Source organism: Rutidosis leptorrhynchoides, chromosome 6 (assembly GCF_046630445.1).
Source record: "Rutidosis leptorrhynchoides isolate AG116_Rl617_1_P2 chromosome 6, CSIRO_AGI_Rlap_v1, whole genome shotgun sequence".
NCBI lineage: Eukaryota > Viridiplantae > Streptophyta > Magnoliopsida > Asterales > Asteraceae > Rutidosis > Rutidosis leptorrhynchoides.
Window position 1 is genome coordinate 431,017,176 of NC_092338.1, and position 19,374 is coordinate 431,036,549.

Here is a 19,374-nt window from a genome sequence, read left to right on the forward strand (position 1 = left end):
TGATATTAAGTGAATTTTATAAATTTTATTACTTGAGATATATAAAAGTATATTTTTATCATATATGAATTTTAATATAAATTTTTATTTATTAATAAATGACTTGTATTATTTAGTATAATAAGATCTGATAAATATATTTAAATATATAAAACTACTATATATAAGTTATATAATAAACATGTATAGATTTTGGAAGTCATTTTGGGTCAAGTTGACTTTTGTTGACTTTTGCATGTCGGTCTCGAGCATTAGGATTGTGATACACTACGACTTGACCTAAATTGTTACACAGATATTGACCAACATATAAATATATATACTTAATATAGGTTCGTGAATCCGAGACAAACCCTGCACTTGTTCAGTGCCGTCATATACATAATTGCTACGAAATACAGTATTGTGAGTTTCATTACTCCCTTTTTATATATATTTTTGGGCTGAGAATACATGCGCTGTTTTATAAATGTTTTACGAAATAGGCACAAGTACAAAAACTAATTCTATGTGGGTTTAAACCAGAAATATACCCTTAGCTTGGTAACATTAAACTACTTGTCTATGTACGGTAGGCGCGAATCCTAAAGATAGATCTATTGGGCCTGACAAACCCCATCCTGACTATGGGATGCTTTAGTACTTCGAGGTTATTTTAAACACACCTGATCTGGTGTACTTCAGAGGGTAAAACATGAACGTTAAGGCTTGTTACCGGGTGCCTACAACTTATAGAATACTTTTATACACTTGCGAGTGTACGGATATTTATAGAAACTGAAATCTTGTGGTCTATTACTATTACGGAAATGATGGATTATGATAAACTAATGAACTCACCAACCTTTTGGTTGACACTTTAAAGCATGTTTATTCTCAGGTATTAAAGAAATCTTCCGCTGTGCATTAGCTCATTTTAAGGATATTACTTGGAGTCATTCAAGACATACTTTGAAAGACGTTGCATTCGAGTCGTTGAGTTCATCAAGATTAATATTAAGTCAATTATAGTTGGATGTAATATGAAATGGTATGCATGCCGTCAATTTTTGATGTAAAGAAAGTTTGTCTTTTAAAAACGAATGCAATGTTTGTAAAACGTATCATATAGAGGTCAAATACCTCGCGATGTAATCAACTATTGTGAATCGTTTATAATGTATATGAACGGGTCCTTTCAATTTATCACAAAATGTCTTTATTAAATGTTCATATTTTCATCCAATCTATAATATTCGTGAACAAAGTTTTTTCAAAAAACGGAAAAAGAAAAAAAAATTGCTTCCCCCCGATTGATTACTTCCCTTAAATTATCCTAAATTTCGTTGGCCTCACAGGACCTAATTTGGTTTTCTAACCAAATAAAGTTTAAAGTTTTTCTTTAGTTACCCTTAGGATTAAATTCCTAAGTTTAAGGTTCATTTACTACTTCTCATGAATTCATAACGGAAAATTACAGTTGCTACAAACAACCTAGGTTTCGTTCCTAGGTTTCACGTTTCATTAACTTTTAAATAGAAAACATGACTGAAAAAACCGGATAGAAGCATACGCTTAAAAGCCGGTTATTGATGGCATCCCTCGTGGAATCCACTGAGACGGAAGAAGAAAATTATGGGCTGGCATGAGTACGTTGAGTTGATGCAACTCCCTGAGTTTTTTTGGTTAAACTTTATATGTATATGTCTGTACATGTATATGTATATGTGTATGTGTATGTATATGTAACTGTATATGTATATGTGACTGTATATGTATACATATATGTGTTTATATGTATATGTATATGTACATGTACATGTGTATGTGTATGTGTATGTATATGTATATGTATATGTATATGTATATGTATATGTATATGTATATGTACATGTATATGTATATGTATATGTATATGTATATGTATATGTATATGTATATGTATATGTACCTAGTATGTATATGTAACTGTATATGTGTATGTATAAGTATATGTATATGTATATGTGTATGTATATCTATATGTAACTGTGTACATATATGTATATGTACATGTGTATGTATATGCATATATGTGTATGTATATGTACATGTATATGGGTATGTATATGTATATAAAATTGTATCTCTATTTTTGAAAAATTTGAAAGGAGGATATCCCTAATGACGAACGACCTCTTACACGTTTGAGACCCACCAAGACACAGGCTAAGTGTAAGTGGTGGTTGGCTAGTCTGAATTTTTTCAAGAACCCCGATGCTGAAGTCACGACCAATAAAAGTAGTGGTCCAAAGGCAATAAATGATCAGTCGAAGGAGTTGACGGATATGATAGAAAAACTGTCAAAAAGATTAAAAGATCAGGAAGAGAAACATGTTAAGGACGTAGTGGAAAGTTTATATCGTTCAACATGTTAAGGACGTTGTGGAAAGTTTATATCGTTCAAAAACCAAGCATCGAACAAGTATATTAAATCTCTATGGTATGGTACATAAGCTTCAACACGAACAAGTACAGGTAATTTCTTATTTAACATTTCCTTTTTTTTAGTTTTTTGTATAAACTGTATGGTGCTGATGTCACTAAGTTTTTGATAGGAAATATATGTGCAGAGTTGTGCTGGAACAGTCGACCATATATGTGGTCGACTATTACAAAAATACATTGTAGTCAACCACATTTATGGTCGACTATAGTGAAAATACACTGAAGTTGACCACATTTATTGTCGACTATATACAGACATATACCAATTGTTCTGATAATTTAAATTGAATCTTATTTTACAGAATGATGGTGATTTTATTGGTGGATACGTGTCGGATATAGAAGTTCTACCAACCAAGAAAGATTTTGAATCGTCCCCATTTAATGTGAAGGTAGCCTCACCGGTAATTCAAAGGAAAAGCAAAAGGGATCGTCGGGTTGCAAGAGCTAGGATGTCTCCTTACGTTACACTATCACGGACGATGAAGAAAGGTGGGAAAAAGGTTGACATACTCGACAAAAAAAGCCGATAAGACAACACCGGAAAAAGATATTGAAGGATCCGGAAGTTGTTGATAGTTTTGTTCTAGAAATCATTGACGTATTAATTCACAATACTGAATTTTTATATCCCCCGCCTCCCACCACATATGAGGATTTTTATATCTCACGCCTCCGACCATGTTTAACATAAAAGTCGACCAAGAATGGCACATTAGGTTGGTCGACCAAATAGTCGACCATGAGTAACTAGGTAGTCAACCAACCATTTAAGAAAAGTTGGTCGACCTCCTTGTAAATAAGGTGGTCGGCCAAGCAATATGGTGGTCGACCAAATTGTTGGTCGACCGAATGGTGTAAAAAGACAAAAAATTTCAAAAAAGTGTATTTTGTCAGAAAACTTAGAGAAAAAGTGTGTTTTGACCAATTTCCAAAAAAAAAAAAAACAGGAGTCCCGAGTCTAAAAAAAAGATGTTTAAGAGTGATTGTGATAGTGGTTTACCTTAAACATCTAACATAGTCGCATAGGATCAAATTTTAATCATGTGCTGCATATGCCTAGGTGATCCAAAACACAACACTCATAAGTGAAACAGGATATCAGGTAAAAGGAGTGCGAGTGTTTGGTTATGCATTTAGCTACATGAACATCATTAGCTAATCAGTAAAACACCTGACACACACTCATGATTAACTAAAATTTCTCAATTAACTTTTTGAGCAACTCTTTACCCACTCATCCATACTTGCACACAAAAACTAATCATCATACTCAATCAACCAAAAGGACTCAATAATATTCTTCTGTACACAGATCCAAATACCATACAAGATGGGACTATCAAAGTATGTGTGAAATCAACTAACAATCATCAAGTGATTATTGTCATAACAATCACTTCGAAAGCGCACACCCGAACATGAAACAAATTAAGAAATATGATAAAGCTGAAACTTTTTTGTGTCACTCACCCAAAACCTAAAGCATAAACTCTAAACAAATGTTAATCTCAGTCTGGTACACCTGCCTCATATTATATTATACTCCTAATAATGAAGAAAAGCTTAAACACACAAGTACATGATAATAACATATCATAATAATAAGTAATAAGTGCATCACTTAGATTAATAACAAACGCCATAACATAACAGCATAATCATCCATAATTCATTCAATTCACAAACAAAACGATTTTAGAAACATAAACCTAAAACCGAACCGAATAGCAAATTTCACGATTCATCTCCAATAATCGGAGTCGATGTTATTAAAATCACTTTTTGAGACTTCCACGAACACCAGGACGCGGTTTTGATTCAACAACAGGAGCAAGCACGGCATGAAGATTAGTAATCTTAGATTCATCATAAGGAAGTTTAGGATGTTTAGATTCATGATGAATTTGCATAGTTTTAATATCAGGTGCGGTGATCTTACAGTGAGGACATTCGAATTTGGCGTGACCACCTTTGACTTGACCGGTACGGTCAGCAACTCCGGCCTTACCGCCGCCTCGATTTGTGGTGGCTGCGTCGACTTTCGCTTGAATTTCCTTCGCCGTGTGCTTCTTCGGCTTCGCTTTTCCGGTCATGATTGGCTGTTAGGGTTTTGATCGACGATTAGAAAAGGGGGAAGAGGATAGGATACGGGGAAAAGTGGGTATTCAATGAATATAAAAAGGGGGAATAAAAGTAAAGAACCCTAATTGGTTGTTGGTTTTGTGGCCGTCGGAATTTATCAAAAGCATATATAGATGTTTTTTTTTTTTTTTTTTTACATGTTTTTAATCAATTTTATAAGTTCGAGGGCCAATATGAAAATAATTATAACAATTTTATGAATTATTTCTAATGACAACTCGATTTTTCGATTAGGTGCTTGAATATCCTATACATTTGAATAAGCATAATCAAAAAATCATTATCAACCGTTATGTACTTTTACGTATGTTAACAATAGCTCTAAGAATTGACATTAAGAATTGACATTAGAAAAAATCTAATGATTAGAATATAAAAAGTAAGAAAGACAGACACTGATAACAGTGTTAAATCACATAAGTACAAGAAAGATCTTAGCTTATATTACAAACTAAAATAACTTCTTCGAAATTTTAGCTAAGATACTTTCATGGCCAATGATACATTGATCACACTTCTTATAAATACTGTCATGATTTATGAGTTATGTGTACATTACAAACTACTGTATTAGATAGGTTGAGTTTATTGTGTGTGCTCCAATACTTGGGTAAAGGGTTTGTCAGGAATGGGTTCAAAAGATATAAGTCTTCGTTTGCGGGGTCATACGCCGCAAGGTTTACATGGTTTGAAAAAGGGTATGGTGATGGAAGAGGCTTCGTGCTCTTGAAGTTGAAAGATAATGCCGAACATCTTGATTTTAGGGATGCGATACAAAATATGTTTAAAGAGGCTAACGATTGTGGTGCTTCTTTGATCGATGGAAATACTATGGTAAATGAAGACGTTGGTTTCTTCCAAGAACTTGCGGATCACGTTTTTTTGTCCCGTGTATCGGCTATTTTAGTTGGCGATGGTTCTTCTAACATTTTAAAACACGAGTTTGATGATAGGGTGGGCAAGAAATTAAGACGAGTTACGGTGTATGGGAAGATGAAAAAAGCGGATCCCAATGGTCGATAAAGGTTCTAGTTCGGCGTGTGTTCGTTTTCATGTTTATTTGATGTATTTGTTTTAGCATGTAGTTTGTTTGGATGTGTTGGTTTCGGTTATAGATTGTTTGGTTGTGATCGGTGAGGCTCGAGTATGAATAGTTTTTTCTGAACGACGAAGATATCATTAACACACACACACACACAAAAAAAAAAATTTCTCCCTAGCAAGGAGCTATAGGATCAAATTACAAAGGTTTAATTAGTAGCCAAGAAGACCAAACTTACACGATGTTTACCTCGGGTATAGATAATTTTTAGTTTGCTAGTTGCTTTTTAGGTACGAGCCTCACCCGAAGCTTTTTCTTGTGCCTTCCGGTTGAAGTTGCTTCTTTCTGAATCGTCTTCATTTCTATATGATTTATCGTTATTTTGGCAGATAACAAACAAACTGTTAGATGACTTTTTGAAAAAAAAATAAAATAAAATAAAAAGGTGGAAGTAGTATACACCTATATAGTTTGAATAGAAAGCGTCAAGAAACACCACTAATTCAAGAAATTACGGCATATAGATAGTATCTTTCAGTTAACTAAAATCATATATGTAAGGCAACCCAAAGTCGAGATCGAATTAAGGCAAGTTATGAGATAGATCTTAATCGACTTGGTTAGAACTTTTGAGTTGAGATCAAGTCTTGAAGTACTCAACCCAAAAAGCTCACGATTTTGTCAATATTGTGTTATTATCACATTGACTAGTACGTTGTGGTTTTTGTCCACATGTGTTGACGGTTGAACACATGACGACAAGTTCTCATTAGCTCATACTCAGGCGAAATTGAATGTTTAGTTTGTGTTATTTCTAGGGGAAAAACTGTTGTAATAGTAAGGCCACTCCCAACGTGAGTTTAGCCCTCGCCGCCCTGCTTCTATCCCTCAAGGGCTTTGATGGGAGTCACTAGCCCTCGTTTAGCCCTCCTCCTTGTGTCATGCTTCTTGTCTTCAAATAACATAACTCAGGACGGAAGTATTGAATAAAGGGTTAAAGGCTACTCAAGGTTCATATACTTTTCATTTTGTCCCGATGTAGTCCATATATCCAAAAAAATACTATTATAGTCCATAAACTTTTAAAAAGTGTATCGATGTAGTCCATAGGTAACCTGTTACCGGTTTTACAGGTCACATTTTGTTTGCATCAATACACTTTTGAAAGTTTATGACCTACATCGATACACTTTTTGAAAGTATGTGAACTACATTAGTACTTTTTTTTTTTGTATATGGACTGCATCGGGACAAAAAAATGTATATTTTTTTGAAGATCAACGGTTTAAAATCGATCAACCTATTTATCAGGTCAGTGGACTACATCGATACACTTTTTAAAAGTTTATGGACTATAATAGTATTTTTTTTTGGGTATATGGACTACATCGGGACAAAATGAAAAGTATATGAACCTTGAGTAGCCTTAACCCTTGAATAAATAGGTTGTACTTTTAACTCAAATATTTTGAAACTTGTTTAATTAATTAATATAGTATGTTCAATTTTTTTATGATAAAGCATAATTGTGAGAGTGTTTAATCATGATGAAGTATGTCATGGTTGGAAGTGACCTAATTGCATGCTTCTAAAGAGAATAAAGTGATAACATCAAATTTTCAAGGATTATTTTTTCTAGTTTAATGTAATCTTTACGTATTTCTTTGCATATGAATTGTATCTTGTTTGCTTTGGTGATTCCTTGAGCCAAGCTTGTTTGGTTCTTGTGTGTTTGGTTGGCTCCGTTTTTATTTTTTTATGATTTGAGCTTTTATTCGTTTCCAAAGGAAGAGATGAAGGCAAGTAAAGTGTTTGAGACGAGAGATGATAAGCCGATACCGATTTTGATTGGCTGTAGTGGAAGAATGTATTGCGATTGCGAGGTTACCTCGTGTGAAGGTTTTTGCAAATCGTGGTACGTTTTGAATAGATTTGTTCCTAGAGATAAACTCAGTGGCGTGAATTTGAAGTCAAGAAGGAATGTCGCTTTCACTTCGGGTTTTTATAAGCTTATTGATCACGACGACGATTTGAATTACGGGGAGGCAATTCAAAATTTATTTATGGGCGGCAACATTGACAAGAAGGGCGGCTTTGCGGACTCGGGTAAAGATGGCACTTCGGGTTTGGCGAAAGGAAAAATGACGAAGGAGGCTTTCGCGGCTTTTGATACTATGATGACGCGTATGGCCGAGAGCGAACCGGTCACGGTTAACCCAATTAATTTTAGTGATTTTCCCGTGCGCCGGTTAAAATTTTGCATCAACAAAAATGTGGGAAAAAATTGGTTCAAGGCGCTGAAAAGGAGGAATTCAACGTATTCATTAAGGATATCTGATTTCGTTTCATTCAGTTTCATGTTTTTCCGTAGCACACTTTAGTTTCATGGATCATTTGTTTGATGTTAGGCTGTTAGCTCAATATAATAGTTTTATGTTTCGATTTAAGTTAGGTGAGGCTCGGTATAGATAGTCTGTTTGATAGACGTTTTCTAGGTACGAACCTCACCGGGTTCTCTTTTGTAACTTTTGTTGATTTCGTTTTCTTTTCGAAAACGTTATCCGTTTTTTATATAACTCTTCGTTATTTAAAAAGAGAGAGAGAGAGAGATCATTCAGAAATGTATGCAAAGACCTTCCATCCAAAAGTATATAATTAAACCCAGATCATAATATACTTCATTGACAAGAGAATAGTAAACTTCAAGTTTCAGATCATCAATGATTTGTTATTGTTATTACACTCTTCATATGATAACTGAAAGACACAAGTTATAACTACAGCAATGCTCAGATGAGAACATAGAACGATCTTCTTAAAGCAATAATGACACTGAGGTCTTTGAAACATCCCACCCCAAAAGTTAAGGTGTACCTATTTCAACTTATGGATGGTTTTCATATCGATTGCTTCAGTGAGTGTGCCCTTTTGAACATGGTCCCACCACTTGAATAAGAAGTTGTCAACAACTAACCTGAACCAAGGGGACAGTTTCAAACCCTCCTCACCAGCATCGGCTTTCCTTAGTAACTCCTTTAGCTCTTCTTGGTTCACATACTTGATATCCGCCACCTCATCAGGGTTTGGGTTCACAGCAACGTTACGCACGATGAAGAGTAGGTAATCAACTGAAAAAAGTACGTCAAAACAGTTAGCTATTGGGTAGTAATGTATACCATGAACTGAAATATGTTAAAGGGCCAAATTTTTTTGTCCATTTTTGTTTGTAAATTGTACTCGTAAATAGCTAATGTACTTAATATGAATACAAAAACCAATATGGAAGAAAATGTGGCAACTCTTATGAGATAAATGTTCAGAACATCATGCACTTGAATACATAGTGACATTATCATCCCATTCGACCCATTTCAACTTTTGCTAAAATTTCTACAAAAAATGAGTGTCATCAAATGCAACCTGAATTGACCCCTTATTTTATTAAATGGGTTAGATTTCTACATTTAACTTGTATTTAATTATGAATGGTTCGATCCAGGTTATGTTTCATCTCTAACTGGTTTAGTATTCATATTAAAACCCTATTTATAGACTAAAACAGTTTTAGTCAACCATGACCTGCCCATTTCAACTCATATAAAAGATTACCTATTAACCCATTATTACTCAACCCATCCCTTTAGCCAAGATTTAAAAGATTACAGGGTAAAAAACAGTTAACCTTCATGTTCACCCCACTTTCCATCAGAAGGAGCCTTGTACAGCATACGACCTAAAGTAGTAAACTGATCAACTGGAACATCTTCAGCAACAATACCGAGTTCATCCAAAAGTTTCCTCTGCGCAGCATTTCTAACCCCTGAATGCAAACAAATGAGCATGCTTTCCTAAATAAACAACAATTAATATCTGGACGATTATATAACTTTGTATTACCAAGGGCATTTTCGGGAATAAGTTCGCTTTCTCTGTATAGTGGATGGCTGCAACAGGTGTTGGTCCATACCAAAGGGAATGTCACTTTGGTTCCAGAGCGTTGCTGCAAGTACACCACCGCATGTTATAAAACTTAGAACTGAACTCCATTGTCAATTGTCAATATAATTATATTTAACAAACAATTAGTATGACACTCAAGATTGCAAAAATTATGTCAAGAATTTAACTTTTATGACAAATATGATTGCAAAAATTATATCATTTTCAATAATAACTTATTTTTTATGACTAAATAATTTAAAAGCTTAATTGTTATAAGGAAAAAAAAAAATTACTTAGTAGAAAAAATACAAGTAAAAAAATATAAGCAACTTTCAATCCATTTGACTAATATTCTTTCTAAGTATTAATTTCTTAGAGATTTAACTGTTAGATATTAAAAGGCCTGAATCAACCAATTTATAAAGAAACAGGTCAAAATTGCCATATCTTAAAGAAGTGTCATCAGGTCAAAGGTTGCTAGTGTGCTACACATAACACCACCACCATTTGGTGTTAACGTGTTACTGTTCACGACCGTATCACTTCTTGCTAAAACATGAATGAGCTAACAACTAGGAAACCTACATAATCATTAATCTACCTGAAGGAGTAGCTCATATTTCGAATTGAACAAGAACACACTAAAAGCTCTATGCAGCAAATTGTCTTTTTCAATCTTCTCCATCAAATGGCCTGCATATTCAGACATTGATGATGGTGATCATGTCATTGGTAACATTAAGTCGATAATCATACATGAAGTAAATTCAGGGTAATGTTCTTTAAGTCATAACTGGATTCTAGTTAGCTAGTCATAAAACTAATCAAACTATTCTGTTAGTCAATTTAATAATTACTATTGCAAATTTCACATGCTAACATCATAAATCTAGATATACTTATACGAATGGATCTGATTAAATCAATGCAAATATTCTTGCTTACAATTGTATTTGGTATCATGCCCAACAACGTTGTCATTCTCATCCACCAAAATGCATCTGCGGATATTTAAGATGCCAAAAACTGTCAGTATCTCAGTAAAACTGTTATTCGAATTAGTCATTAATACAAAATGTCTCGTAAAGTAATTATAAAGAAAAAAATTAGAGCTTATCAATACAATACAAAACATAAACTTAAGAAACATATATAACATTAGTTGTCGTCTTCCGGTCATTTTGTCAATATATAAGAAATTGAAAAGATAACAAAAGTGCAATAAAATTAGAAGATCGCATAACACATTGTATAGTGACATCAATCTATGTCCCCATCTGCCAATAAAATTAAATAAGGTTCAAAGGGTGAAAACGATCTAGACTTTACTCAAAATTCCATTTCTTATATCCAACTTTATAAACTTTTAGTGTATGTCTCGGATCAACTCCTCATCGAGTAGCCAGCATAGCTTTATGCTGACGTGGCAGTCACATATGTTACACGTCATCAAAGCCATGCCACATCACCGATCATATGCAAAAGATAGCAATAGCCAAGAGTTTGATATATACCGGAAACATTAAAAGTTGAATATATAGAATAAGATTTTAGATTAAATCAAATAAAATTTCAGAAACTTAAACCTATTTTAAACATCATCCAAAAAGCCAATGAGGCCTTGCTTCATTGGTATCCATGTTTCATGGATTCGAGAGTGACCCAGGTTCGAGTCTAACAACTAACAACTAACCTTGCCTTTCAAAAAAAAAAAAAAAAAACATCATCCAAAAACCTAATGGTATTACCAGCCAGTTTACAACTTTTCATTTAAACTTAAATCAACTAATTAAGCATGATCAGATACACAATATCATCATTGTCGATTTACATCAGTAACTTTAAAACGTAACAAAATTAGTAAAACAAAAACAGATCTGAATGAAAATAATAGTAAAGTCAGTTTTATTATTAAAAAAAAATAAATAAAAAATAACTTACTCATCGTCAAACATGAGACGTCTTTGAACAGCGTCCATACCGGAATCATCACCCATGGCAGCGACGGTGGTGTAAAAACGGCGGCGGAAATTGACGGCTGAAGAGGTAGGGATTTTTGTAATAGATTTGAGAGAGAAATGCAGAGGGAGTGTGATGGTTTTTATGGGGGAAAATTTTAACATTGTTTTGTAGTTGGAGGGGTCACATTCTGTGAAGTGTGAGTTGTGTGATTTTGACTTTCGTTGATATTCTATTAAGACTCATATTTCTTGGGTTTTGACAAAACTAGTCCTTATAGTTGTACGTTGAATGTGGAATGTTGAATGCGGAATAACGTGGTAATTATTACTGTAGTTAATTTTAAAAGGTAATGAATTTTAGACATAATAACTAGTTGGGTTATTCGCGCTTCGCTGCAGAATTGTCATGATTACGATAGACAATAGTTTTATTACACACATGTTATATGGAGTTTCAGTCGTTTAATGTGTATAACAATCGCAATATATCTGGTTCTTTAATCATAAGACCACTTGCTATGGGATCGCCACCCGCATCGTCACCAGCCGCCACCGCCTGACCACCACCAGCAAATCGCCACACCCGTCGTCAGTGGGGGCTGCAACGAGTGTAACGGACGAAAAGTGGGGCCCACTTCAATTTTTTGAAATTTTATCCGTTGCCTTTTTTTTCTTTTTTTTTTCCGACCCATTTTATATATATATATAAATACCCCATTACTTAACCAAAAACATACATTCTCACTTTCAATTTTTAACTCTTTCAAATTTTCACTCTCAATTTTTATACACAAAAATGGTTTCCACAAACACTGTTACGTTCGAGATTCACGGCGGCGGGTTGTTTTCCGATGACATGGACCGCTACGTCGGTGGGGGTCGATTATGTAGATGTGCCGGTTACGGGCCTTCGAGTTAGCGAGTTGTTCGATTATTTAAGGTGAAACGCTCATTGCGATGAGATTTCGCATTTTGCATACTGGAATAGCGAAAACAAGGTCTTCGAGTGGCTCGAGGATAACGATAAATGGGCGTGAAGTTTTTAGTTTATAAATGTTAGTATTTATATTTATATTTTAAGTTTTAAATAATTATAAAAAAATTGGTAAAATGAGGTGGTAAAGTTTATGATAGTGAGTGTTTACTTTCATCACGTCCGTTAAATTTCTCTGTTAAATTTTGACGTGTATCAAACATGTGAGAGTGTTTTTGTCTTTTTTTACTCTATTTTCCCCGGAATCAAGAACATCCCATATATCTTCCTCCATCTAAAAACATAACTTGCACACTAAATCATCATCAAATATATAAAATTATAAAATCAAATCAAAATATAAAATCATTTCATATTCATTTTCAACCCAAAATTATAAACTCTTCTTTGAAACCCCTAACTAAATTACAAACTCAATAAAACTTTCCTATTAATATATTCGTCCAACGTCCGATTAAATTTCAAACCCAAACGCAGATCATTTCATCTCAAGTACTGAATCACAGTGTTCATCCAAATTGTTTAACATATCTTTCAAATACAGATCTACAAAGTAGTATCATAACTATTATCGGATCTATCAAATCCATACGAAGAAACAACAATCCTTCAAATCCTTACTAATTAAGTATCAACCGTTGATGATAACAAAAGAGACGATGAATGTTAAGTTACCCATAAAGTGAAGAACATAAATGGATCTGATGAAAGTGAAGTTGCCGGCGAGGACTTTGATAAACGAAGAAAGAATAAGAATGTGGGACCGGTGAATGATCTTCACACTCATCATCTTCAGCAATAATCGTCTTCAACAATCATCATCGCATGCAGATCTTGTTTCCAGATCTCGTAAACCCCATAATTTCTTACGAACACCAATGTTTCGGATCTCGTCTTCCAAATCTCGTTTCTGATTTCAACAATTTATATGCATATCAGGCTTGAATCTCCGTTGTTTAAATGTTTAAGAATCGTAGAATGGATTGCAATCAAGGGTTTAATCATTATGATGTTTTAAGCAAACACGCTTGTTGGGTTTTATAAGATCTAAGCATATTTCTGGATTTTACAATTTACAATGTATATAAATGTTTATAATTTTTAGATACATATGAATGTTCGATTTTGATCATTAGATTGTTTGATTTTGAGTAGGTTTTCGTAAAGTGATAGAGAAGAAAAAAAATTAGGGTCTAATGATAAAGGAAAAAGTAAAATGACCATTTTATCCCTCTCTAAAGTGGTAAAAGAATAAATTTACCCTCACATGCTTGCCCATGCCATGACTTAACAAAGAAATTTAATGGACATGACAAAATTGGATTATCTGTGCAAAACGTGCAGACTTTTGGACTATCTAGTAAAAAATCAAATTTAGACTATCCGTGCAATATTTAGCAAACCACAAAGAGTATCCGTATAATTTTGTCTAAATTTTAGAAAAATGTTTCTTATTTGTAGTGATCATTGGCTTTGTTGCATATTTCATCAAAAATAAATAATATCCGTATCAAAACTTTTAAATGTGTTACACAATGATTTGATATGTGTGTGTGTGAGAGAATAGGTCAATAGGAAGAAAATGGAATTGGCGTATATTCCGTCTGTATCCATTTCAAAATTTATTCAAACCAAAATTATTTAAACCAAATGATATGTGGTGTAAATGTATCTTGTGGTAATAAAAATACAAAATGTAATAGTATTATTCTACGATATAGAAATTGATCTATGTATTGTATCACACAACTAGCTTAGCGGGCTCCACGTTGTGGGGCAATAAAAATTATTTTGGAAATAAATTTGGTTTCAAACAAAAATTAACCATAATACAATAATATACTAAAACCTCCGTATGTTGGTGTCGTTTTGTATTTGAAGCGCTATCGTTTTGGACGAGTTAAGTAAGATGTGTTACGGTTTTATCGCATCTTCCCATTACGCCTCAATGGTCAAGTGTGTCTTCTGTTTCATGGGTCGCAATGGTCAAGTTTGTCTTCTTTTGAACAATATCACAGCTTCCCAGGATCGACTATGACTGGCTTTTCATAGTCTGGTTTTGGAGCCTTTTTCTTTTGCTTTCATGTGGTTTAAACATGTCATCACGTGTTGCCTCTATTCTCTTTTTTCTTTATTTCCTATTTTTTAAATCATTCATAAATTCAAACGTACTACTCACCTTCATCCAGTTTACCTTATTGCATGACCTAATTTTGGTGTATTTCTAATCTCTTTCGACTTTGCATTGTTGAATTCCTGTTCTTAATCGTTTTCTTGCACGTTGACAGTTGCGATTTTTGCTAATCTGCTTCGCAACCAGGATGTCAATTTTTTTCATTGTTTGATTTTTTTTAATACATGTTAAATAACGTTACATTTTTGTTGGTTGATAACCTGCTGAGTTACTTTCACTTAGCTAATTAGGTTTATTTAAGTTTGGTCTGCCTTTCCTTTGGATGTATCAATTTTTAGGCCTGATTTTTGTTTATCTTTGATTTTAGGTTTACAACTTTACATGAAGTTATCTTTGTTGTTATAAGTGATTGTTAGTCCGTCCTATAATGTCGCCTAAAGGGAATCCAGGCAATCGTTTAGAACCTGTTGCACCATCCACATCTGGTGGTGTAAGTGGTGTTGGTTGCTCAACTTCTCTGACAACAAAAATAAATCGTGTTACGCGGTTGTCTATTAGTTATCATAATAAAAATGTGGTTACTCCTACCTGTGAAAGGTCTGTTGTCTTTAACGAGGATAATGTGTGGTTAGAAGGTGCTTCTAACAACATGGGTAGATATGCGCTCTTTTATTGTTGTTGTCTTTGATAATTAACATTGTTTTGTTTGTTGTTATTGTTTAACAAAAATTTCTTGCAGGCGTCGTTTCTTCGACCTTTGGTTCTCCAGTTCCGACGAACCCTTGTATTATCAATGAAGGTAATGTACCGATTGTATGAGATTTAGTATGTTGGGAATTCAGTAACCTAACTGCAAGTGATCGAGCAGATATAGTTTCTAGAGTATTATATCTCAAAGTGAAGGAATTTGTCTCCGTCTTGAAGGAAGAGGAACCCTTTGGCAGCTATAAAGCAAGTCTGCGTTATCTGTTCTTAATATTTATGCTTTGCATTACTAATGTTATTGTACTGATATTGTTCAAAATGTTTTACATCGAACTATTTTAACTTGTTTGTCTTTTTAGACTGGATACATTTTATTAGTATCATCCATTATACTCGCCACCTAAACACTATAAAAAAATTTGTGTTTAATTGTTAAAACCATTACTTGTGATTGTTATGCGGTAGTTTCGCTGTATTACTCTGCCATATTGTTTCGAAATTGGTATCTAATATTTGTCTGAAATTGTAGACTTTTTTTTTATCTAATCAATACATTTACTTTAACAAAAAAAACCAAAAAAAAAAAAAAAAAAAATTCACAATTATTTGAACCATAAATAATCATTGTTCATATCATAATCATTACAAAACAAGTGATATCCCTAAGACAATACAAATATAAAACAGCTTCATCTAACCGGCATATCCTCAACTCATCTCTATTTCAATCCATAAATCGAAGAATTCCACTACTGTATACCACTGTAAGTCAACATCTAAACATAAATTTTACATATGCAAACATACCAATCAACGTTCCATAGCTGGTACAACGCAAAGTTCGAAGAACGAAACCTACTCAACCTCGATCAAATACCCAGAAAGTAGCAGAACTACCGGTACAAATCCCAAAACATATAAGGTAACAAATTTGTGCTTTAAACAATTAAAAATTCACATTTCATACCTTTGTAACAGAATATAAACCGTAGTATCCGATATATGTAGTTAACTAAACAGCATAACAATCGTAGCTATTTTGTTTTTATAAATATCGAACGGTGCGTTAAATGTCGTACCTGCTTATGCTCCAATCGTGCAAAACCGACTATCGCTGCTGCAACGCGCGGGCTGGATTGGACCTCGTTAAAAACTAAGAGGTTTAGAACGAAACTAAATTGTAACACCCTGAGATCGGGCCTAGGTGGAAATGACCAATTTACCCTTGTATGGTGTTAAATAGTGATTTAATTAATTATGAGTTTATGGTTATTTGATTGTTTAATTGAGGCAAGTTCGTGACAAGGGTCACATAACATGTTTGTTTATTTAATTTGAACCCCGTTAGGACCTAATGAGGTGCGTTAGATTTTAGATAACTGATAAATACCCGTGTGATATGAGGTATGGGTTTATAACCCATTTATATACTTGTTTCTGGATCATTCCATCCATTTTGCCCAATTTAGAAAACTCACACTCGTATCTAAACTTTGATCCTTTGAAACCCCAAATTGAATCTTGAAGTGAAATTGGATTAAATCAAGTTTAGAATCTGAATTCGTGTATAATCAGTGATCTTTAACAAGGTATGTGTATTGAATCCATGGTTTAATCCTAGTTTTGAGTTAAGTTGGGTTTTGGTTTAATTTAGCTTGAATCTCGATGATTATGTGTTTGTAATGCTTGATTTGTATTAGATTTATGTTCTATATGTATTATATCATGTTTTTTAAGTGGTTTCATAATCAGAATGGCCAAAAATCAAGAGTTTGGGTCAAAAAACATGAAAACAGTGTGCTGGTGTTGTTCTTCAGTATTCGTACAAGTGACGGGCTCAACCACGCGGTTGAGCACTTGTCAGCCTTTGGTAAAATTGAAAAGGGCATAACTTTCAAACCGTAACTCCATTTTTTGATGAATAAACTATCGTTGGAATCGTATTGACGATTACTTTTCAATGGTAAACTTTGAAGAAGCTGGATCAAACTGTTTTTGGGGCAGGAAAATAAGTTTTAGCGTGTATGTCCCGTTTTACGCGCACTTGTATGACGATATTGAATGAATTTATGTTGTAGACTTATATTATGATGAATATATTATGATATGACCTAGTTTATAGTATGAAATGATTATATTATTGATTAGAACACTATAATGACTTTGTTTAGGATGTATCCAGGTGATCAAGAGAAGTGAAGACTCCGAAATATAGGACCTATGAGTTCTTCTTGTGCTGGTATTCGGTGACTGGGTTAATCTAGCCGTTAAGGCATATAGTGACATGACCTAGATCGTTAACCTAGTTGTTATGCTTTGAACCTACGTTGTTGTGTATTGTGGACCGTGGCCTCACACGTTAGTTGGACCGACCTTGCTTCTGATCAGGTCGGGAGAGATCAACCTTGCTTCTGATCAGGTTGGGCTCATTGATGTTGTATGATCAGTATAAGTCGGATTCACGCCTTCGTTGCGTGTGGAAGACTTATACTAGTGATACAGGGTTATGAGTTTTCGGTAGACTCTAGTCTGATCAACTGGGTCGTTGGACCGACCAGGCCGCAGAGTCTCTCAAGGGGTTGCTTCGAATTACCCACACGGTTGCTCCCGATTGACCGTTGCTTGTGGTTATCAAGGTTGCTTTGGATTGGCCGTTGCAGTAGATGCTTTTATGATGTGGTGGTTTTTGGATTTAGTTGATTGTTGGATATTGTATGATATTGTGCTTATATTACTTTTTATGTTGTATGCTAATGGGTATATTACTCTGTTTATGCATGTTCTAGTGGTTGTCTGATTAACTGTGTGCCTGATTTGATGTTGTGTGTTCTAGTGATTGTACCTGTGTGCTTTAGCTGTTAGATTAGTTCATTCACTTAGCTTCGTGCTAACTCCTCCATCTTCCCCCTTGTAGGTGTAGGTCTTTTCCTTTTGTGGACATGGGAGAAGATGGGTGTGTTGGGTTGTGTTCGACAAGTCTAGAAATCTGATGTTGTCTATATGAAATCGAATATTAACATAACACAACATGTTTGATAACAATGTATTTATGAATGAAGTTGTATTAATTATATTTATGTTTGTACCTAAGGGCATGTTTTGTAAATAAGACTTCCGCTGCGTTATAATAAAAAAAAAGTACGGTGTTACATAAATTTAGGGTTTCGTAGTTGCCAATTGTCCGTTATTTATCTTATTTGTGCGGGTTGACAGGTGGGATTTGTTCTGATTTGTTGGCCATGCTTGTCGTAGTCGATCTCTAATGTAATAGTAGTTGTGTTGCTAAATTATCTAAATATATTTAAGAAAATTAATATTGTCACTTTGCGATTAGTGTAGCGATCGTCTTGGCATTTCTCTTGCAAACTTTATACAAGTTATCATTATTCATATAAATGAGGTTGTTCTCATGATTTTCTGATGGTAATCTTGCACTGAAATATAAATGTTTGACATATTGGCATGGAATAATTGAAGTTGCAGCCATGCTCAATCATGCTTGCTTGCTTATGGTTGATGTATTGGCAAGGCAACATTTAAGTTGCAGCTATACTCAATCATTCGTGAACAAACCTTTGGTTGCTCTTGGGAAGCTTCACTGTTGTCTTTGGACACAACAAACACTATAAGGAATTCGCGTGCCATTCTCGCACAAGATGGCAGATGCGCTGCTAAATGATTTAAAGTGTACACTCTTTCAGGATTGACAACAGTGTTTTTTTCACTTAACAACTATGTTTAATGCTACTTGCAGTTCTCAAGCTTTAAAATAGTAGGTTTTAATGATGAACGCATGGGAACTCGGCCGAGCAATGAGAAACAATGTGTTCGCATTTTGGCGGGACAACCTACAAGTTGTAGTCATGGTGGTTCGTCTTCCCTTGCTTGGCTTTGTACATATCCAAGCCTGATTTCTCTTTTTTTTTTTTTTTTTCTTCAACTTATAAATCTTTGTTGCATTTGTTAAAGAAATGTGGAACACATC

The 19,374-nt window shown here is 34.2% G+C and overlaps 2 protein-coding genes across 2 annotated transcripts; both read right to left on the reverse strand.

Moving 5' to 3' along the window:
- Positions 1–4,049: 4,049 nt before the first annotated feature.
- On the reverse strand, positions 4,050–4,683 carry LOC139855431 (protein METHYLENE BLUE SENSITIVITY 1). Its single transcript, XM_071844653.1, has one exon. It carries the CDS (start codon positions 4,560–4,562, stop codon positions 4,245–4,247), a length of 318 nt encoding a protein of 105 aa, XP_071700754.1. The 5' UTR covers positions 4,563–4,683; the 3' UTR covers positions 4,050–4,244.
- A 3,689-nt stretch (positions 4,684–8,372) lies between these two features.
- Positions 8,373–11,718, reverse strand: LOC139852143 (isopentenyl-diphosphate Delta-isomerase I). Its single transcript, XM_071841369.1, has 6 exons — positions 11,537–11,718; positions 10,541–10,596; positions 10,197–10,288; positions 9,551–9,653; positions 9,336–9,473; positions 8,373–8,781 (listed from the first exon to the last, which is right to left on the reverse strand). The coding sequence occupies exons 1-6, from the start codon at positions 11,716–11,718 to the stop codon at positions 8,528–8,530; spliced, it is 825 nt and encodes a 274-aa protein (XP_071697470.1). The 3' UTR covers positions 8,373–8,527.
- Positions 11,719–19,374: the final 7,656 nt, after the last annotated feature.